General features: G+C 39.4%; 1 protein-coding gene across 1 annotated transcript in view; it reads right to left on the bottom strand.

Moving 5' to 3' along the window:
• Positions 1-22,024, bottom strand: part of TRIO (trio Rho guanine nucleotide exchange factor) — a 248,568-nt gene that overhangs the window by 89,808 nt on the left and 136,736 nt on the right. The window contains exons 16-27 of the mRNA XM_082288588.1: positions 18,582-18,701; positions 16,984-17,175; positions 16,359-16,508; positions 14,777-14,891; positions 10,011-10,126; positions 6,616-6,738; positions 3,646-3,840; positions 3,419-3,534; positions 2,806-2,872; positions 1,921-2,030; positions 763-832; positions 215-304 (exon numbers count right to left, since the gene is read on the bottom strand). Of these exons, the coding sequence (XP_082144714.1) occupies positions 215-304; positions 763-832; positions 1,921-2,030; positions 2,806-2,872; positions 3,419-3,534; positions 3,646-3,840; positions 6,616-6,738; positions 10,011-10,126; positions 14,777-14,891; positions 16,359-16,508; positions 16,984-17,175; positions 18,582-18,701 (1,464 nt within the window). The remainder of the gene's footprint in view (positions 1-214; positions 305-762; positions 833-1,920; positions 2,031-2,805; positions 2,873-3,418; positions 3,535-3,645; positions 3,841-6,615; positions 6,739-10,010; positions 10,127-14,776; positions 14,892-16,358; positions 16,509-16,983; positions 17,176-18,581; positions 18,702-22,024) is intronic.

The raw sequence follows: 22,024 nt of genomic DNA on the forward strand, positions 1-22,024 counted from the left end.
CACATCTGATTTGACAGCACTGTAACACCAACTGAGCAATGGAAGTTAACCATGTGAGATACAGCACTGATTTTCTTAGGCTGACAGCTTAATAAACTGCAGCATTACTAACAGGAAACTTGCATTTTCTTAACAAATTAGGCACTCAGCAGAACTGTAAATCCACGAATCAAACAGCCAAGGCGTGTTTTTAAGGTGGACATGATGTACTTACATCAAAGTATGCTCCTGCATGTTCTAATATCAGCTGAGTAGAATCTGGCTTATTTTTACAGTAGGTAACATACATCTGGAACTTGTCTGCCTGCAGAACAAAATGCAAATTTACACAGGTTATCAGAGAGTATCATTCCTGTCTCAAAGTTTTTACACCTTTATCAGAGATTTTATCTTCCCTATCAAGAAACTGAGCTGTACAGAATTATATTCCCACTCAAACTGGCAGCATAAGAATATACATCAAGGCAAGTAAGACTGAAAACAACAGCAATGTATATAAAAGTAGGTTATTCAAAGCTAAGACAAACCAAATCTGCACACAGGTTTAGGCAACGTGCATACACTTCAAGAGCAGCTAAGCACTGGCATGTGACAGGAGTGCCCTAATTGTTGGTTTTTTCTCAGTTAAAGATACACAACTTTTAGTTAAATTTGAAGGAAGAGGTACTTTTACAAATCAAAAAGGGATCTGGGAGCAAGAATTCATCCCTTCATGCCTCCTATCTCCCTTTCTACTTCTAAACATAAGTCTGACTTCATTACCCAAGTAACGAAGCAATGTCCAACATCTTCTGGTAACTGTTCATATTTTTCCAACTCCTTGAGAAATATACTGTGGGTAGAAAAGAAACAAATAGTACAAGGCACATCAAACATGTTCATTACAGCAACTTGTTTGGATTTATTGTCTGTGAACAAAGGCTATTAGAAAACTTTCTGTAATACCAAAAGCATGAGTTAAGGAAATAAAGATAACTGGAATAGATAAAAATGTGTAATAAAAGTACTAATATAAAATATAATTCAATAAAAATTCTGATGTGAAAATCAGAAATTGAACCAGCAGACATGCAGTTAATACATATTAATACATAAGAATACACAAAAATTTAGTAATTGCTGTTGTTCTTCATCAAGAAGGTTTCCTACTGTTTTCAGTTTCAAGAAAAGTTTAGCCTTCATCTCAATTAAAAAAAAAAAACCAAACCTTACTTTTTGCATACTCAGGTTCTCAAGTCAACACAGAGCATACAAAGAGCTGTAAAACCAGGGTCTGGAATATGCTAGGTGTATTTTATTACTTCAAAGAATCATAACCCAATACAAATGTGTACACAACCAATGAAGTAACAAAGAAGGAAGATTCAGAGCAAGACTTCTGTACACAGATCACCCTAGGAACCATTCTATTCAGAAGAAACGGTGTTGACAAGTCTCTTTCATGTTCCATGCTCAAGTAAATGTAATGATGCTGGGGCATCTCCAGAGAAGCTATGAAGAGCCAAGGAAGAGCTGGGAGGTCTACTCTTTCCCATTAACAGCTGCACTAGGATATCAGGAATGAGGGTTCTGAAAGAATGACAAAGCCCTAATGTTTGTGGTATGTTTGTATCCTATTGAGTTCACTGGTTTTCATCTCTTCAGAACAACTGACAAACCTACGACAAAATTTTGATGTATCCAAATAATTTCTTAAATGCTGAAAGATGACCGAGACTGAAAGATACAGTTTCTAATGGTGTACCTACCTGTCTGCAAAAAGCAACAGCTGAAATAATTTAGCAGTGCAAGAGGAAAATCTTTAAATTTTTTTAATGGAAAAGCATTCATTATTGATACACACAATATTTTCATTAGGAAATCCCTCAGGTCATCATCTGGATTTAGTAGTAGTATGGAAATGGAAGATAAGTCACTCACTTATTGTGGAACTCATAAATTTCCTGCATGTTTCCAAAGATAATGTGTTCTTTGTTTACAATACCAGGTGGGATCTCCTCGACTCCACTTGTCATTTCCCATAGATATGTCTGCCCAGAACAAAAAAGATGTGTGAAAACGATGATAAACTCCCAACAGAAGCAGCCAGGTATCTGTAAATACGCATTCCTGGACAGAAACTAGACAAAGATCACACAGCAGCATCATCTCCAATTGTGACAGTGCCTGTTGTGTCAAATACACCTTGTGATTTTGACAGTGAAATACAAGTTCTAAAACTGACAATTTAACATAGTCCCTGAGACTTCATCATTTAAAATGCATAGTGTTCTTGACAACCTCTAATGCTTCAGGATATTCCTTATGAAGGTCATGTCTGCAGTGTAGAAGTTCATGCTTTGAGCAACAGCTACCACTGAACATTAGTTGCTTCAGCATAACAATTACTGGGCACTTTTCCATGGAATCTCACTGAATTTCTATTCAAAAAGTCAGCTAGTAGCAGAACATGTGATACAGATAATAAGAGAATTAGCACAAGCTCTTCTCTATTGCTAGCAAAGCAAATAAAGTAAACCCCTCCTTTTCCCCTCCTCTCTGTAAAACAAAAACCCTGCACACGATTCTGAATTGGGAAAGGAACCAATACTGAAACTCAGTACCGACAAAAGCAAAACATACAGGGTGAATTCTGAAATGGCTGTTATCAGATGTAATTCTAAATTTCTTCCTAACAGAAGTAAAATTACTTAATTTGGCCCTATGACTCCAAACCAATCATGCTCAGCTGCTAAAACCAGAAAGAAACAGAAAGCAACGGATTGAATTCTGCCTTCAAAGATTAGTGAAAAAAAGAAAACTCACATCCATGCATTCCCGGAGGTCTCTTACGTAAGCCTTTTCTGTCTGAATTAGCTCAGCCATAATGAACCTTAGGTGACAACAGAAAGAACAATCAAATCTCAGTCTGTTAGATCACTATGAATGCATAATAACCAGAACACATCTTTCTCCTCATCAGCTTTTGCTTTTCCACTGCAGCAAGAAAAATCTGAGAACTGAAATGTGAAGAGAGAGACAACAGATGAAGGAAACCTAAGAGGTAACATCCCTCCATTACTAACCAGGAAAAAAAAAAAGGGGAAGGAGATGGAATTTTTTCTCTAACACTTTTCACTGCTACAGTCATTTAACTTTTGTCTTGCTTCCTCCCCTTACACAGTTATTTCACATTATTTCTAAAAAGGAAAAATGCATGTTAAAAGAAGTGTAACAGTTTTGAAAGTTTAAGATTCTGTCATGCTAGAATTATCTGTGAGAACAAACGCGAATAAATGGCAATAGGAGATACTGAGTACTATCACTCTCTTTTTACCATTTATATGATTTCTAAGCTGCCAGACAAGCCATGACAGTTGTTTCATTATCAGGATTGATTTATGCATTCTCATTGATTAAAAATAAATAAAAGTATTACTCTTTCCTGCGGGCAGACTTTCGTTTTTCTTCGTTAAGCTCATGAGCAGCATCACGCAGTTTCACCTCTGACCCAGGGACACTGGCTGGGATTATATCCAGCTGCAAGCTTTTGCTCTTTATTAAAGAAAGGAAGAATTGATTAAGGAAGGAGACAGGAGAAAACGGTAGCTAAATCAAATGCAAGGAAAGCTTGTTTGTCTGTCATCACACTCAAATCTCTCTTACCGATTTATTGGAATCGGAGGAAATACCCAGAGCTTTCTCTAAAGAGGTCCTGTATTTCTCCATGCGCAGGGAAAAGTCTCTGTACCTCTTATCCACTGCTGTGACACATTTTTTAATCTCTGTTGCATGAGCATGCCCTTTTTCACAAAAGCCATCAGCCAGCTGTATCAACAACTTCACCCTCTCTTTGGTTTGCTATGAAAAACAGGAAAATATCAAACAGTTACAAGCTCTATCTGTCATGCAGGGGGTCATTTTGCTCAACTGCTACTAACTGCAATTAGAGAAGGAATTGAAGGAGCTACCTTCCTCCTCTCTCTTCCCAGAACTCCTTTATACAGATACCTTTTACGTAATAAAAACAGCACAAGATTAATGTAGGTTTCCTTGGGCTTTATTATTACACGACTAAAAGCAGACTGTTTATTTTTCTTTGAAAAATGTGCTTCATATCTCACCCAGAGATTAAATTCTGCTAGGCAAGCCTTTCAGCATGGGTACTCTTGCATCAATACAAAGGCATTTTGGTGCCAAAGAGGGTACTTGGTCCACTACCACGGAAGCACTGGTACTGGACCTGGCCCACAGTCTCAAGAATCTACCTCCTTTAGACACCATTGAAATGCTGAGATGGAAGTAAGTCTTACTATATACTTTACTCTTTAATGGATTAAGACTACATTCTTTAAATCTTTTCTATATTATGCTTTGCTGGCACAGAGTTCTTTGAGAGAAACTAAGAGAAGAAGCAGTTACCACCAAATCTGTTAGTGCTTTTCCCAAATGACAAGCTGCCTAAGACTAAGCACCTTCTTTCATGTAAATCATAAATCATCCACAATGGATGAGTTTATACATCCACCTCTCTCTCTCTCATGAGTGAAGGGTACTGTCAGGGCCCTTGCTAGCAAGGAGTTAAGCAAAATAGTCAATAAAAACTTGACTCTTACATTAATTGACAAAATCAAGTTTGTCCTCTTTTATTAATTCTTTTTCTTCTCTAATGGTCCCTCATCCAAGTATTTCTTTTCAGTATAGAATTAGCAAGGGCTAACATATCCTCCCAACAGGTAGCAAAATGCCAAGGGAGTGATGCAAACAACATCCTTCAAAAGGGGCACCAACGTCATCTGCAGGCTGACAGAGGAAATAAGGAGGAGCAGGGGTGCTCTGCATACTGGAAGGGATCCAGCAAATCAAAGTCTGGAGCAAAACTCAGACAGAAGAAAATCCAGGTTTGAAGTGATCTCTGTTCTTTCTGGATTCTCTTTTCTCCCTTCCCACATGTCCCCTGACCAACTCCATCTCCAAATCTCTTCTGGGTTAATCCTTCAGACAAATGAACACTTGCTTACTTTCCTGGGCTCTATTATTTCTCTATGAAGGTTGGAGAGCCAGAGGGAGAAACAGATGACAGCTTGAACAGGTGGCAAAACAAAACAGAGAGACAGACATGGCTACAAACTCAGGTACTTCAGTCATGCACTGGTTGCCTGTCTTTCACATGTGAAAACTGCTAAGCCTCACGAGTGACATCTGCATCTCTGTAAAGGCCTCCAGAGATGCAGAATTACATTGTGCTGCCTGACTCAAAAAGGTTTACAGCAGAATCACAGAATACTTTAATTTAATGAGTTACCAAACAAATAAAGCTTTATTTTTTTCTACTATCTTCCAATTAATAATAAGCTGAATAATAATACAGCTTGTTGTATTTTATATCCTAAATGAACATTCAGCAACCCACAATCATGAAGATATGAAAGTGGAAATCAAAGGCCCTGCAAGGTTTGTACATATTGAAAACATTTTTAAGCTACCTCACTACGATTTTGTCATGAGAAAGCAGAAGCACATAGGGCTCATGGAGCTCCAGTAACAATGATTATCTACTGGTTATCTTCTGGTTTATTCTATTCTCAGCAGAAATACAGAGAGAAAGCCATTACAAGTAAGCAGATCTTGACAGACACATCAAGATTTTTCATTTTTTGATGGGCAGGGGGAATTCAGTTATTTTATTTTGTTTCTTATGTAATTCAATTTGTATTCAACTTGTTTATCAACAACCTACAAAGGAATAGAATGCACCCTCAGCAAGTCTGTTGATGTATGAAACTGGGGGGATTGGCTGTGCTGCCACTCAGCAGGACTGTGATAGGCCAGCGAGTTGGGCAGAGAAATCATCCTAATGAAGTTCCACAAGGGCAAGTGCAGGGTCCTGCAACTTGCGGGGGGATAACCCCAAATACCAGCACAGGTTGGGGGCTGATCTACTAGGTAATAGCTCTGTGGAGAAGGTCCTGGGGGTCTTGGTGGATGAGCATGAGCCAGCAGTGCCCCTGCAGCCAGGAAGGTATCCTGGGGTACACCAGGAAGAGTGGCCAGCAGGTCAAGGGAGGTGATCCCTGACCCTCTACTTGACCCTAATGAGGCCACATCTGGAGTACTGTGTTCAATTCTGGTCTCCACAGTTCAGGACAGACAAGGAGCTAATGGAGAGGGTCCAGCAAAGGAACACAAAGATGACTTGGGGTCTGGAGCACCAGTCTGATGAGGAGAGTCTGAGGGAGCTGGGCCAGTTTAGTCCAGAGAAGAGAAGACTGAAAGGGGATCTCACCAAAATATAAAACATCTCAAAGGCAGCTGTTAGGAGGATGGTGCCAGACTCTTCAGTGAAGCCCAGTGACAGGACAAGGACTACTGGCCATGAACTAAACACAAGAAATTCCATCTTAACATGAGGAAGAACTTCTTTGCACTGAGGGTGGCAGAGCCCTGAACAGGCTGCCCTGGGAGGTCGTGGAGTCTCCCTCTGCGGAGACATTCAAAACCCACCCGGACACAGCCTTGTGTAACCTGCTCTTGGGCACCCTGCCTTGGCAGGGGGATTGGACTAACTGATCTCCAGAGGTTCCTTCCAACTCTAGGTATTCTGTAATTTTGTGATAATTTTAAAATTTATTTTACCTTTGCTGTGATCTGAAATTCTTCATGTTCCTTTAACAACTCTTGAGTGTGCTGGATACTGGAACCAGTGGAAGTATGTGTGGATAAGTAAAACTCTCCATTGTCATGAATCCATTCCAGAGCCTAAATAAAGCAATAATGAAGGAAAGTAAGAGAAAAGGCAATATATTTTGCCAACAGAAACCATCTGTAATCAGTATTTCACACACACCGCTTGACCACAGGTGAATTTTAGTCTATGTCACTTGTGGCAACCATCTAATACCTCTACAATATCAAATAGTTCATAACTCCTAAATAATTCACTTAGTCTATGAAGCAATGCTTAAAGAATTAAAAATGACATATGAATCTGAACACTTCAGGGAAGTCCACTACTGCAGGACTACAGCAGTCCACCACTGAAAGGTTCTAACTAACTGTGTTCACAAGTTTGGTAGCATACTCCCCAGCTGATGAAAAAGAAAAAAATCACTTTTTCAGTGCCACATGGGACAGCTAAACTCAGAAATACACATTTTCCAACTTGTAAAAGTGTCCATAAGACCATGAAGTGTGTAGGCTAAACTTTCCAAGCATGCAAGATAAAACTATCACTTCACTCTTTTGCTGACATGTACTCCAGCCTCACAAAGTGTGGTCTGTGCTCCTAGAAATTAAACCTGCAGCAGAGAAGGAATGGTGACATGTCTCAGTTAAACCAATTCACGTATGTGTAAGTAGAAAAAAACCCAAGAACCAAGAACTGCCAACTAAAATTGTTTCCCTTCCACATCCTGACACTTTATTTGCTCACTGTTATGAAAAAAGGTGATCCATGTAATTATCTATGCTTTACCCACATTACCTGTTGCCCTTTTAAGCATAACTCAGTGGTCATGAGGAATCTCTGGCTCCCGGAAAAAGCAAGAGTCATCTCCCAACTGCTGCATAACAGTAAAAATCTAACTGGCAGCTGTTCTGCAGCTCTAAATACAGGCTTCCTACAGCAGCATGCAGCGGGACGGCAGCTTAGAAACTTCTCGTTTCTGACAAAGCCAATAGTAGATGTTCAAAGAGTTCTTTACAGCTTGCTTAGAACCACCTTATTACTAAATGCATGTGTATCTTCTGCATCTTCAGTAAATACACAGAGGACTAGACAAAAATTTAATATCCCAGGAGAAAAAGTAGTAGACTGCTAGTGGGTCTTCACTCTTCCCTTTAAAGGATAAACTGAAATTATGAGAGTTATCTATCCACATTACCACGAACAGGCACAGGTTTATCTTGGTGGACAGTAGATATGTATGTTTCAAACACATGACCTTACACTGAATCAGAAAAGGCACTGTCTGTATTATAATTCCACCAATGATTCATCAAAGCTGTGACGAAACAAGGTTGATTCCCTTACTTCCATTTCAAACTCTTTTCCTTCTTGGTGCACAGCCTGAAATGAGTAGAAAGCCTTCAAAATTGAACACTGAATGTGAATGCCAGGATGCCATTTTCTTAGACACACACTAGTGCAGGTGCAAGCCTGTTGAGATGGGCGTATACTTTTAAGAAGTCGCTGATGGAAACAAACCAACTCTTGGACTTCTGTCAAAAAAGCAACATTTTAACCAGCCACCTCTATGACACCCCTTGTCATTCTAATGTCCATCTTTCCAAGTGAAGACTGATGTAGACAGGCAGCATAGCTACTGCTGATATTACTAACATTTAATATTTCTTGCTTTTAAGATTTTAACCTCTGCCTTTTTTAGTGGGTTTATTACACAATGCTGGAATGAATGATAAACAAAAAACTTCCCCTTCCCGAATCATAGAATGGTTTGGGTTGGAAGAGACCTTAAAGATCATGTAGTTCCAATCCCCCTGGCATGAGAATGAAATGTTGTCCCTTTCATACCTTGCTGGCAGCTCTCTACAGGCACAGTATAACAGAAAGTTGAACTTGATGTTAATTCCTAGTTTAGATCAGCTTTCATTTCATGTGAGGTATCACTGCAAGAACTGGAGAAATCAGTTTAGGGATCAGGTAATCCCTTAACTCTGAAAGGACTTGAGAATCTACCATTGTCCTTGCAAACTACTACAGTATCTTCTCCATCACAAGGGCATCAAGTTCTGAAAGCACAGAGAACAGGTTCTTCGAATTCCAAAAAGACATCTAAATGAAGAGAGCAACATTTCCATTTTTTTGGCTAATCAGCGTGGAGTCCCATATATGGTTTGGTTTGCTTTGCTTTTCAATTCCTGAACTGGTGACTGCTGAAAAATGGGATTTACAATGAAAATGCTGACAGATCTTTATCTCCAGGGTTTGACTGTTAGTTAGTAATCTCCATACAAAAAGAAGTAGATCATGTGGTTGTCAGAGGTTTACATTAAGGTTATTCAAAAGTGGGGTGGGGAGAGGGGCAGAGGTGGGACAGGGAAGGGATGGTGGTCTTGTTTTAAAGAGGTATCAGTCTTCAAATTCACTCCAAGGTTCATCTAGCACTAATTTCTTTGTGAAAGCAAGAAAGGCAGACTTGAGAATTCTTTTAAGAAAGCAAACCAGACCAATAGCATTTAAACTTTTGTCTAAATTAGCTGCCAGAAAGAAATAAAAAATTTGGGGTTTGAGGCCTTTAAAGTAGATCTGACTATATTTTACACTATGGGTGTTTTGTCCTTTTCTGCAGAACACAGATAGCTTCCTTTCTTTGACTTATAACCAGTTAAAAAAAAAAAAAAGGAGTAAAAAACTACCACAGATCAATCTATTTACCACTTCTGCCTTGAACCCCCTACTTATTTTTAAGGCATTTGTTTTGATTAGTGAAGGAGATTTTTTGTGCGTGTGTGGTAGTTACTTAATAGTTCTTTCCAGACTGATAAACTCAACAAAACACCAAGAGGTGGATCTATCACAAAGGAAACCATGAAACCAAACACACAAAGAATTGAAAAACCAAAGTAATTCAGTTATTATTGTTTAATGAGTTATCCAACTTGTCAGATTTCTAGAACTGCCAATCAACTTAATTAGATATTTTTCCTCCAACATCTGAGAAAAATGCTGCTGCCTGTAATTTCCCCAGACAAATTAGGTGTGCGTGTAAAAGTTAACAAGCATAACAATTTGTCAAACACAAGCTTGCAGAAATTAGATTTGCTAGTACCAGATGAAGCTGGCAGAAGCAAAACATCACCTTTAAGTTACAACAGTTACAGACTCACTGCCTCACCAAATTTAGCTGTTCTGTATTAAAGGGAAGGCAAATAATTCAACTTTCTACTTTTATCCTTCTGATCTTCCAGCCGTTTGAAATACTGAAGTCCATGACAAATCTGTTACTGTGAGAAGACAGCATATTTCACCCTTGATCACACCAAAGAGGACTTTCATATGAAACCCTCACCTGTTTGGCACTTCTTTCAAACACCACATACTGTTGGCATTGATCAAGACGTCTTTTACGCATGGTCCAATAATGCAGCACACGGTTCTCCCTCTGGAACAGTTCATTCAAGATATCTGAAGAAATGAAAACAGAGCTTATGACAACCAAAATCAAAATATCACATGAAAATCAGGGGAATAAAGTACTTTACTTCGTAGAATTTACTATACACTTACTCTTTCTGTTAGTCTTTGCTTGGCTTTTTCCTGATAGTCATCAAAAACAGAGCGTTCCTTTCTCATTACTTACAGAAATGCTGGTTAAAGAAACTAGAGATGCAATTAAAACTTACTACTGACACCTTTTTTTCTCTCAAATATTTTTCACAAGGGGACTGCCACTTCTTATAGCAGGATTGAAAAGGTAGGCTGATAAAGTTGGCTCTTGATGGGGTTTCCTCAGAAAGAACAAGCATGCGCAAGTAATCACAACATGCTTAAACTCTCACATTAATTGAAGTAAAAAAAAGTGGTTTTAATGTATCAGTCTCCTATAAAGTATTTTAACCATTTAATACACATGAACAAATGTACAACCTCAGGTCACCACAAGATCAAATGCAGCATAAGCAGACATTATATGTACAGAAACCCAAGTAATAAAAATAGGCAATTACTAAGTATGTAATTCTCTATTAAAAAAAACCCAACAGTGTATAATTGAGTAAGCTGACTTGTTAAATATGAATGTTCACTGAACCTTGAGAGAACTTCCAGGTAATCAAATAATTAACTCCACAGTTAGTTATTCCTGAGTATCAGAAAATTCACATCCAAATCCCACATGTCCAACATTTTAAATTCTTCCTAACAAAGACCTTGTGCTTACACTATGCAGAAGACCTCATCAGAATTCTGCTTCTTTAATACTTATGGTTTTTCCATCAAACAAAGAAATTCTAGTTTCCTGGGAAGCTTACTTTACCCACTGCTGCTTCCAGAGCAGCAGCCCTACTTGACTTTGTAGCTACTGCAAACCCAGAGGGGAAGCTGAGCAGAGGGGAATGGGGACACCCAATATCTCCACCAGGTGATTCTGTGGGAATTGCATAGAGCCAAAACGGAGGTCCAGCAGAAGCAGAAGACACCACAAAAAAGGCTCATTCTTTACATCAACACTTTACTTGCTTTTCTACTTATACCCAGGGCTGGCTATTTTCCATAATCCATAATTACAAGTGGAGGCTTTCAGGTCTAGGTGTCTTAAGGTCTCCGCATTCTGCTCTCCCACTGTGCAGGTCTACCATGCTTTACATCCCAAAAGCTAACAGCTCCAAGAAACAGTTTGACAGAGAAGCTCAAATAACAGGAAGCCTAAGGGAAATGCATCTTTGTCTACCTCATCAGAGATCTGGGACCAAACACAGCCACTTGTGACAGCCTCCCTGAGGATTATGAAACCTGTCTGCAACGCTGCCAACATCCTCCTGCTTAGAAGCACCATATTCCCACTTGCCACAGGCTGCTGAGATCACCCAGAACTTGCTTTTCGTTGGAATGTGGTCACTGTGGCCAAGGTTTTATTTTCTGCTGGTCAGGCTGCCCTCAAATATGCCTCAGCTGATCTGTCCCTTAGCCAAGCTATGAGCTGATCTGCTATGAGCCTCCCCTGCTTTCTCAGTTTTATTCTGCCTTATGTCACCTCCAGAACACTTGCTCAGAATATATGCCAGATTTCGGGAGGTAGGGAGGTGAAGTGGGTGGGACACAATTACCATTACACAATGCAACACACCCAACTGGACACACCATATACAAAGAGACATCTTGATAGTGACGCAAGCAAAGTAGTTCTGACAAAGAGCAAGCGAGGTGAATTTAGCTAATTGGAACAGCATTTGTTCTGTCAGGACATGATACAGATGGCAAGGCAGTGAGAGATATTTGGCTGGGCACTGTTAGTGTTAGTGCCATCAATTTCTTGGACTGACAAAGAGGAGAAAAAATATTCTATAAACTACTCTAAGGGAGTTATAGAACATTAATATTTAATACTAGGTTTGGAAAAGCATCTCTATATCTCAAGCCACCTGAACTACAGTCCCTGTTGTTGTCATTTACTTTGATTCCAACATTTGTTAGGATTGTTCCCTAAACTTTCAGCTTATTCTCCAGGCTCAAAGAGCTCTTAGCTGTCTCTATGTGTCCTGGTCCCTTCTATCAGCCTATCTAAAAATAAAAGCACCATTAGACAAGTTCCTGAACTGTGCTCAGTCTCAGCCTGTACTGCAGAGACTGGTAGCAGTGATGCACACAGACTTAGCACACAAAACAAGATGAAGATGTGCTCATTTCTGAGCTTACAGGAATTGTCACCAACTCAATCCACCTGTCATATCACAGTTTCAGGCCACAACTCCTTCCTAAATGAGACAGTATGTGGGTACTCTTAACTGCAAATCAAAGAAATAATCATATGCTGCTATGCAGGGATTTAAGGACACCTCTCAGAGTTCAGTACCACTGTAATTCCTGTTCCCCATGAAGCATGTGCTTAACTAAACTTTGCCTAGATTAAGACATCACTTTTCTAGATAACTTAATCTGCATCTGGGAGTAAGGATCAAGTATGCCACTGAATGAGGTTTTTGAAAAATGTTCAGCAGTTCTGCAGAAACTCTAGGACTACTCAAGTTTTTAAAGTGTTAATTTATAAACTATATACTGATTGCTGTCTGACACTTTCAAGCATACATCTGAGTAGGAGTGTGTAATGCTCTATTAGAACATATGTAACCTCTCTTTCACCAAAATAAACACCCAATTTTTTTCTCTATTTACAAAAGAGGTGAAAGGAGATTTTTTTTTTTTGACATGCAGATTTGAACAGGAAGAACAGAGTGAACTTTAACATCATTTGGTCAGCTACCACCATACCACTGAGACCTAATAGGAAGGAGTCCCCACTAGTTCTATCTTAACTCATGTTTCATTCTCAGAAGCATATATTGCATGGCTTATGGGGGGAAAAGTATTAGAGCAATAGCTAATTTTTTTCTACTTGGGGATTTTTGCTGGTTTTTTGTTGCTTTTTAAACATGTATCACTCATCTAGAATTTTAAATGTACACAGAACATGCATAACACTATGGTTCTAACATGTAATTACTATTCTTAAGGACATTAATAGAGATCTTTTTATTCTTTCCTCATATGAGCACATTTACCTTTCTCAGAAAGGTAAAGGTTCCTATACAGATTTCAAAACTGAATTTTAAAAAGTACTCAGTAAGTGTGGTAGCTACAACTTCCTGCTTGCTTCTGCTCTGTTTTCTTTGTCTTTTACTGAGAGAAGAGCTAAAGGGTAAAGAGCTGGCATTGATACTGCTGGTGTTGAGATTTTGTTTTTTACAGTTCTATAAATGTTGATGTCCTGCGGACAGAGGAAAAACATTTCCTTAAGAGTATGGCCAATACCCTATTCTCTTTCCAACATAAAAAGTTCACTGCAGGAGGATCTTCAACTTGAGTACAGTCAGACTTTGACCTGAGTACTGTCAGTAAATTTACTGTGTAAATTTAGCACAAACTGTTTTCCCATTGTAGTTAAAGTGAAGCAGGGAACGTGTCCTTTTCTAATAGAGTCATCAAGTAAATTAGAGCGGAAGTGACCTCTGGAGGCCATCTGTTTCAATCTCCTCTTCAAAGCAGAGGAGATTGAACTAACTTCTAAGTTTGTCAGGGTCTTGTTCAACTAAGTTTTACAAATTCTATGGGGTACAGATCCTACTACCTCTCTGGGCTACCTGCTCTACTCCATCTTGCTGTAACACTTTCTCCCATCCAGAATTTTCCTTGCTGCAACTTTTCCTCTAGACTTATTGACATGTTCCTCTTGAGTCTGGCTACATCACATGCATAACTCCCCTTTGGGTAGGTGCAAACAGCATTTAATTAGAAATTTAGACTTCTCTGATTTTGAGACTGTAGCATGGCAAGAGTGTTCAGTCACAGCTTCAAAATGCACAGAACAGAATATGACTGGCAATTAAATTAGTAAAATGCATATTTACTTCTGAATCTCTCTGATCTCTGATCTGCTACCACACACATCAGCTATGAGTACCCAATTGATTTTTGCACTTTTGTCCCTCAGAGCCATACAGGTCTCTCTCCATTCCCTAGAGTGCTTATTACACCTTAGAGCTGCACTACGTATTATTAATCTTAGCAAAAGCCAAGCCTTACATAGTAGGTCTTTCCAGCTTCACCTCAGCTGCCACATGTCTACAAATCTAGTTTAAACATGACTTAAGTTACCCTATACTTCATGAAGTTCCTCAACTGATTCAAACTATCTGAAGGGCCTAAGGGCATGGTACAAGCAATAATCTCAGTATCACTCCGGCACTCCCAGGGAACTTGCAGAATGTATGGCACTAACACACTGAATAAACTTACAGTGATCAGCTCCCACTTGGCTTCAGACCAAACATTATCATGTGGAAGTTTACTACCTCATTGTCTCAATAAAAGCAGCACATTTGAGTCTCAAACAGAAAGATTAGGTGTAAGTAGCAGATAAAAGAATTCCAAGCACCCTCATTTGAGTATCAGAGACTTTGAAGACTGTCAGCTCCTTCAAAGTGTTTGAGCAATTTGTTTCCTGTTAAGCCTGACAGAACTCCTTCCACTTGGGCAGCCTTCACTGCCCCATCACCCCACATACCACAGCACATGATGATCACATTCTTGTGAGAAGAAAGAGAACAAGAAGCCCCTTACTTTTCACTTGTTGTTCAGGTGCTTTGATGTGTGTCACCATCCCTGGCATGTTGACACTGTTCCTGTGCAGGTATTTCAGGAAGACATCAGCATTCCTCCGAGCCAGCGTGCAGGCCTAGAGTCAGAGGTACAACTTTATTTGAAGACACACAAATACACATGCAGAAGAGATTAAAGATCTTGTGACCCCTTTTTGTACATTTGTCACCCTCTTCAATTTTGGAAAGCATTGCATGTTAAATCTTTCTACAAGTAAGCAAGCCAACCCAACTCTTAAAATAATTTTTCTGCCAAATAGCAGTTACACCTTACCTGGCAGGGGAAAAAAAACCCTACGGATAAACAACCCCAAATAAAATGCTATTCTCCTCTTTTCTGAAGAACCTGAAAAGCAATTACCTGCTCTAGGGCTTTCAGCATGACTCAGAGCCCACAGAGAAGTTTGTTTAGTGTAGGTGACATGTGCCACCTGAAGTTGCTTACTGCCTAAACACAGTGCATATGCTTATGTACCCACCTGGATATTCCAAAACTTCCATTAGTACTTTAAACAAAAAGTGAATGCTCTGCTGAAGTGAAACCAAAAGCGCTAAAACAAAACCCGCCCTTAAAATACTAAGGCAAGGCCTTGAGAGCTTTCAGTCCTCGCCACTATATTGCAAGCACTCAGCTCACCTGTATTCTTCATCTTAACATATATCAAATACTATGTATGGGCTGGCTACCTCATTTTTAACATGCAAATTATGAAATGCTACTTTAAAAGGTTAGATAAAGGTAGAATGGTTTGATACAGTAACAAAGACACTAAGTCATTTCTCATACCATTTTAAAACAAAGATTAGTAATTCATGCCAGCTGCAGAAGGATCTATTAGGCAGTATACTTTGAGTTCTGTTAATATGTTTTTGTGTGTTGTAATCTGCATAATGAGAACAGAAATGTTTTTAACAAAAAAGTTTTATTCTCTCAGTAGTCTTTCATGATGATGCTGGAAAATGCCTTTGATAACAGAGTTAGTTACACTGCTCTGCAAGCACATGCTACACATTTAATTCAGTATGATCAGTAACCTTCTTCACTGGGACATTAGTTGCAACAAAAATCTTTCATTTATCTGAAGACTATTACACAAAACCCAACTATTCCCAGATGCTTGTCTAGCAATTTCCTCCTTCCGTACTCCACTGTAGGCCCAGCACATCTGAGAGCTGCTCTGATGCACAGGCAGCAATGGTACTGTGTGACTGCCACTCCTCTTCCAAAGCAGCAGCCTTTAAGCATTCTTTAGAGTGGCAGTGACTTCCAGTTCCTCTTCAGTCACACTGGGAGATCTGACATCTACTGAAGTTCAACAGGAAATGTATTTATAAAACTGGCTACAATTTTATGCACTTGGCAGTATTCTCTCAATCACTGTCACAAGCAGTTAACACGCCACTTCCCACATCTTTGCAGTTGGGGACATACCTGTAGTTTGGAACGGGCACTGTTGCTTTCCACAGCCACATCAGCACTGTAAGAGCAGTTTGCCTGCATGCTTCCCAAGACACAGAAGACCACAAAAAATCCCCAACCTTACCTTTAGAAACGCTTCCTTCTGCTCCAGGTGTTTGCTTATCATGGGAGTAACATGATCTGTCTCAGAATTGGGACCCAGTTTGTCTGCTCCCCCACACCAATCTTCTTCTCGCTTATATTCTTGCTCCAGGCTCTCCAGCACACTGCACACCTTTCAGGAAAAGGAGACCAATTCAGTAAGGCAAAAAATCAAAATTCAAGCCTCAAAAAAAGAAAACCCATCTACCCCTTACATTTACCCCTTAGCTTCTGACGTGTTTTGACTGGGACTTAAGAGAAGGCAACAAACTTCGGCTGTAGGTTTGCAAGCACTGGCCTGCTTATGTGGAATTGCTCAGAGGCTGCCCCTAAAGTTGATCATCTTTCCCTGCCTCTGTGACTGCATAGGTCTGGATGGGCTTAAGTTATGACTGCAGAGGAAGCAACCTTGCCAACTTTCCCCCAAACTTTTCTGTGGACAAGCAGATTAAGCTGATTTCTCTCTGACTCCCACACAAAAACCAGAACTAGCCATCAAATGAGTAAACATAACCAAACCTCATCAACCATTTTTTCAAGTAATGCTATTTTATGCCATGCTGAGGAATTAACCAAGGCAGACCACAGATCACGTAGCATTTCTGTACCTGTTCAGAAGTTTTATAGAAGGCAACAGAGGCATTCACAAGCTTGAGACGGTCCTCCATCTTCAGCATCAGCTGTTGCCAGTGGGAAGCGACCTTCTCTGCACACTCCCGGATCATATCCATATCATAGTGATTAGCCTGCAGCATTGCCTCTGCCTTCTGCTGAACCTGCAGGGCACTTTGATGTGTTTTCTGACAAGAGGTGAAAAGTCAGGAGTTCAGTGGAGCACTTGAGATCATTTCCTTGAAGACCTCAGAGCGTCACATTTCCACTGTGTCAATGACACTTCTATACATATGCACAAACACCCATCAACTAAAAATGACTGTCTGATACTAGTTACTGTGTGACTTCTCTATGCAAATACAAAGGAAATAAATCCTGTAGAGATTTATCACCAAATCAACACTAAATAGCTGTTCTTAACAAATAATAACTGTCTAGCATTTAGCCACATGGGACATTATCTATGCTGCAGTGCATGTTGTTGTAATTATGAATTTCAGTTTGATTTTCTTTCCCTTCACAGTGAGGAAAAAGAAGATGAATTGGCATCTTATTTTGGCAATCTTTACAGCACTAGTTTCAGTCTTTTGCACAGCAGTAGTGAGCAGGCGTGCAGACCGATAAAAAAAAGACAACTCTCTATTGACAAATTTTTTTAACTGCATTTCTCTGTGCAGAGAAATACTTGCCTAAAATCAAGAAATATAAAAATATTAAAGGGTTAAATACTACTAAGTGTTATTGTATCGCAGTAAAGAATGACCCAGGAAACACAGAATTCTAAGCTTTCTAGTCATTTATTTTTAACTTGACTAACACCTAGAGGTCTCATGATTTTTGTACTTGAGAGTTACCAAAGCTCTCAAAATGAGGGTGCATATAATGCAAACTGTAATTAAAATTTTTTTAAAAAATCAAGAGAGGGGAAGCATAAAACTCTACCAAACAGGAAACAAACATTAAAGAGTTATTGCAAGGCAGAGTACTCCTGAAAATAGTCTACCCAAACAATCATAATATTGCTAATATTAGTACTAAGTTACTCAATAGTGCATGTAAATGAATAATACTGCACTTCAATCAATCTTAAGAACATTGCCTATTTTTTTGCAGCAATATGACCAATCCGATAAGTTTAGTTTTAAGCCATGGCAGGGGACTGACACACCACCACACACAAGTTTCAGTGAAACCTACTCTGAAAACAAAAATGGAAACATTAAAGGATAACCTCAGAATACACAAAACTGATGCTTCCTGTTCCATTTATCCTTAACTTTTTTACATTGAACATTACAGGTTATATTCTAGTAAAGGAATAACAAATGAAAACACTATTTTCAGCAAAATTGCTGTGAACAGCTATCACTTTACAAAGATGCAAAAAGACACTGAGATGATGTTCACCTGGAAACTGCAGCTTCAAAATGAATAAGAACAAAAAAAAACCACCTTCTCAGTAAGCATTTTCATCTCTTTGCCATGAGTTCAACAGCTTTTCTAAACTAAAAATACTGTAGCGTGAATCCAAGCGTGCTATTTACAGAGAACTGTAAATACAAGACTATGGTCACTAAAATGGTGCTTTTACCTCTATTGCATGTTGAAACTGCTCATGCTCCCTCTGTAACTGTTCTGCCTCCTGCAAAGAGCTAGCAGTGATAAGCCCAGCATTTAACATTGACTCTCCATTTCGAATCCAGCCCAAAACCTGTAACAAAAAAGAAGACCATGAAATATACAATTCCACTGCTAACCAGCAAAAAAGCACCACTGTAGGGGAAAAAGCATTTAGGGTCACATTAGCACTGGAATCAATAACTAAATAATTTTTTAATTACATACTACAGTGAATTTTACATTGAGTAAGCATAGTGAATGACATTGACTACACTTTCACTGAGCTAACAACTCACAGCTTGCAGTCAACTACTACACGCTTGTGGTCTCAGTTCTCACTCTGAAAAAGGTTGTGCTTCTGAGTACCGTTTCTGTCACCTGAAAAGCTGGAACAAGTTACAAGCAATAGTTGCCTAAAAGCCAGCGTCAGTAATGTAAATTGAGGACATATAGCTTAGTAAAAAGTATGCACATAAGTTTGAATAGTAATGTTGAGAAAAATGTGACCATTGAGTGTCCTTCTAACTGCTTAAAGATTTTCATTTTTCAGAATGTGCCTTCTTTGACATGTCCACTGAAACTGGCAGAATCCCTGGATAGGCAGAAGCCTCAGGAGGCCACCTTATACAGTCCCTATCAACAGCAGGAATATACAACTTTTTAGACCCCTCCCAAAAGACCTCCACCTTGTTCATTACTCAAGACTCCAATCTCACACTTTCACTAGACTTTTTTATCACAGTAAGTCTTTCAACTATCTCTTGCTTCAATTTTAGCTGATTTCATTTCTCCTGCCCACAACCAGGGACAAAAAAAAAAAAAACAAACCGACAAGAAAGCAACAAAAAGCCAAACCAACCAAACAAAACCCCCAACATTTCCTCCCTCTTTGCATCAGCTTTGTTTTTCTCTCTCCTCTCTCCATCAGGAACATTATCCGCTTCCCTCCTTTAGACTCCTCTTATCTTGTTGACCACAGTCTCTTCAATCTCTCCCATGTGAAGTTAGTTGCCTTATTTTTCTAGAACACTGATCTTTTATGAGCTCTCTTCAGTTGATAACCATGACTGCAGTCATAACTTTTCAAATAATGAGTAAAATGGGACATAATTCAGGTTATTCACTGTCATCTCTACAACTCTTCTATGGAACTGCTGCCCAGCCAGTAATTACCCTTGTATTTATTCAGCTGATGATTTTTTCATGCTCTGGATTTTTCACTATTAAAACTCATATCCTTCTTAAAGCACAATTCTCCCATACATCAAGATAATTCTGAACTGTAATCCAGGGTCTTCTGATGAACTCAAACCCCTTTTCCAGCTTCTTTTGCCTTTAACTCCAAATTTAAAAGCAACATTTCTAACATGTAGATTTTCTGTCATGATCTAGTGGTATCCATATACAGATAGATACAATTTTTTTTTTCATATTTAAATCTGTTTTCCAATCCATTGAGTCTCTTAATAACTTTTGTTACTGAGTATGTTTTTTCAGCAAGTTATCATTTTTGGTAATGTAGTCTCATATGACATTCTCATAGTAAGTTACGTCCAGACTGAGTTAAACTATATTAAAAGCTTTGATACGGCTTTTCCACCCCTCCCAGAAGAGCTGTTACATTGTAAGAAAAAAGAAAGGGGGGTTATCAATGGAAAGCTATGATTAATTAACCTGTGTTAGCCTTTTCTCCTTTTGTCACTGTTCAAGTTTAATAAGCTACCTGGTTCAATATTTTTCCTGGGAACTGTTTTAAACTAGCTGACCTATAATCCTCCCTTAGGTAGTCCTTTCCCCCTTTTGAGAAGTAGATGTTGAATTCCAGGCTTCCAGAATCTCATCCAATCTCCTGATGTTTGGAAACAATAAGCACTAACGTCTATGACATTATTTCAGGCAGTTTTCTAGGTATTCTAGAGCAAATTACTCTAGGCCCAGTTTAATTGAACTTCACCAGTGTTTTTAACTTTTTCCTACTAACTGATTTTACACCTTTAACCACTGCTAATAAATATATTAACTAACGAATCAGTTAGCTCTTAACACTAAATATTCTCATCTAGTGATGCACACGTGACACTACCGATTAATGCAGTAATGCACCAGGTTATTACTGAGTAACCAGGATGATATGACTGTACTTGCAGACTGGAAACACAGGCAGAGCCCAAGAAAATAACCTATTAAAACTCAGTTCCTCAAAACTGAAAGGCACATGTGGGTCTACATCCAAAGTATGCTCTGACATGTCTGACAGCTTGAAGCAGCTGAGGTCTAGCCACCCTGACACAACATCCACTCCCTCAAATCTGCACCACAATCTCACCCTCTGTCTTACACTTATCCAGACTGCAATATTGTTGTATTATTAATGCGGTTTTTCCCACTTCCGTCTGCACAATGAATAGCTAACAAGTTTTTTCCACCCTGATAACATGTATTTGAATTCTCCTATATAAATTCTGGAAGTCTGTAGAAAAGAGTAAGTCTACAGTGTAGAAGGGAGGGCATGATAGCACCTGCCAGACGTGTAACTAAGTGCACATTCTGGTCCTCTGGGGAGACAGCACTGGGTCAGGTGCAGCCTTGCAAGCAAGGGGAAGATGGCTCTGGCTTTGGAACAACCTCTCCTACTGCAAAGGAGACACTTGCAGATCACAGCCTGGGTCACACGAAAGGGACGATGAAAGAAGCTGGGAGTTTCTAAGTTGCTAAGGCACCTGGGGATTGTCAACATTCAAGGGAGCAAGCCTGGGTAAGCCTCAGGAGCAAGAAAAAGGGCAGCTTCTGAGGGAAGCAGATGGGTCCAACAGACTGTAGATAGAAACTACACTTGGAGAAATAAATTGTCTGCAAGAACACAGAGACAGTAAATTCTTTTAAAATCCCTTTTTTATTTCTATTTTGTCTTACGAAAGTAATTCTAGGTTCCCCCTCTACCTTAAAAAGTGATTCTTCCAGGTACAGTGTAACAAAACACACCTTTTTAGGGTTCTTATACATCTAGCCTTCTTCAGAGAATTTTAGCAAAGGAGAATGCTTAAGACCAATCGAAAGCTCCTCTTGACTTGGCATCCCATTATATACAGCAGAGACAGCTAGAACAGAATGTGCCATTTCAAACACAAAGACTTGCCCTCCTGCTTGGTGTAGGTCAGGGTGCAAGTGCACATGCTGGTGAAACTCACAGGAGGAAAATTTGCCAGCAGTACTTTCCCCTTCCCCCTGCTCTGACTCAAGGGGAAAATATAAGCACTAGTGAGTAGGGAGCCTATTCTTCTTCCAGGGGTGCTGCCTTCAGGGTTGGTTGGCATGTTCCCACCACCTCCCTGTCTGAGTGGATCACATTCCCCATCTCTCCCCTCACAGCCTTCAAGAGGCTAGAAAAGCATCAGTAGAGCATCAGCAAAAGTG

Source organism: Coloeus monedula, assembly GCF_965178545.1.
Source record: "Coloeus monedula genome assembly, chromosome: 1".
Classification (NCBI taxonomy): Eukaryota; Metazoa; Chordata; class Aves; order Passeriformes; family Corvidae; genus Coloeus; species Coloeus monedula.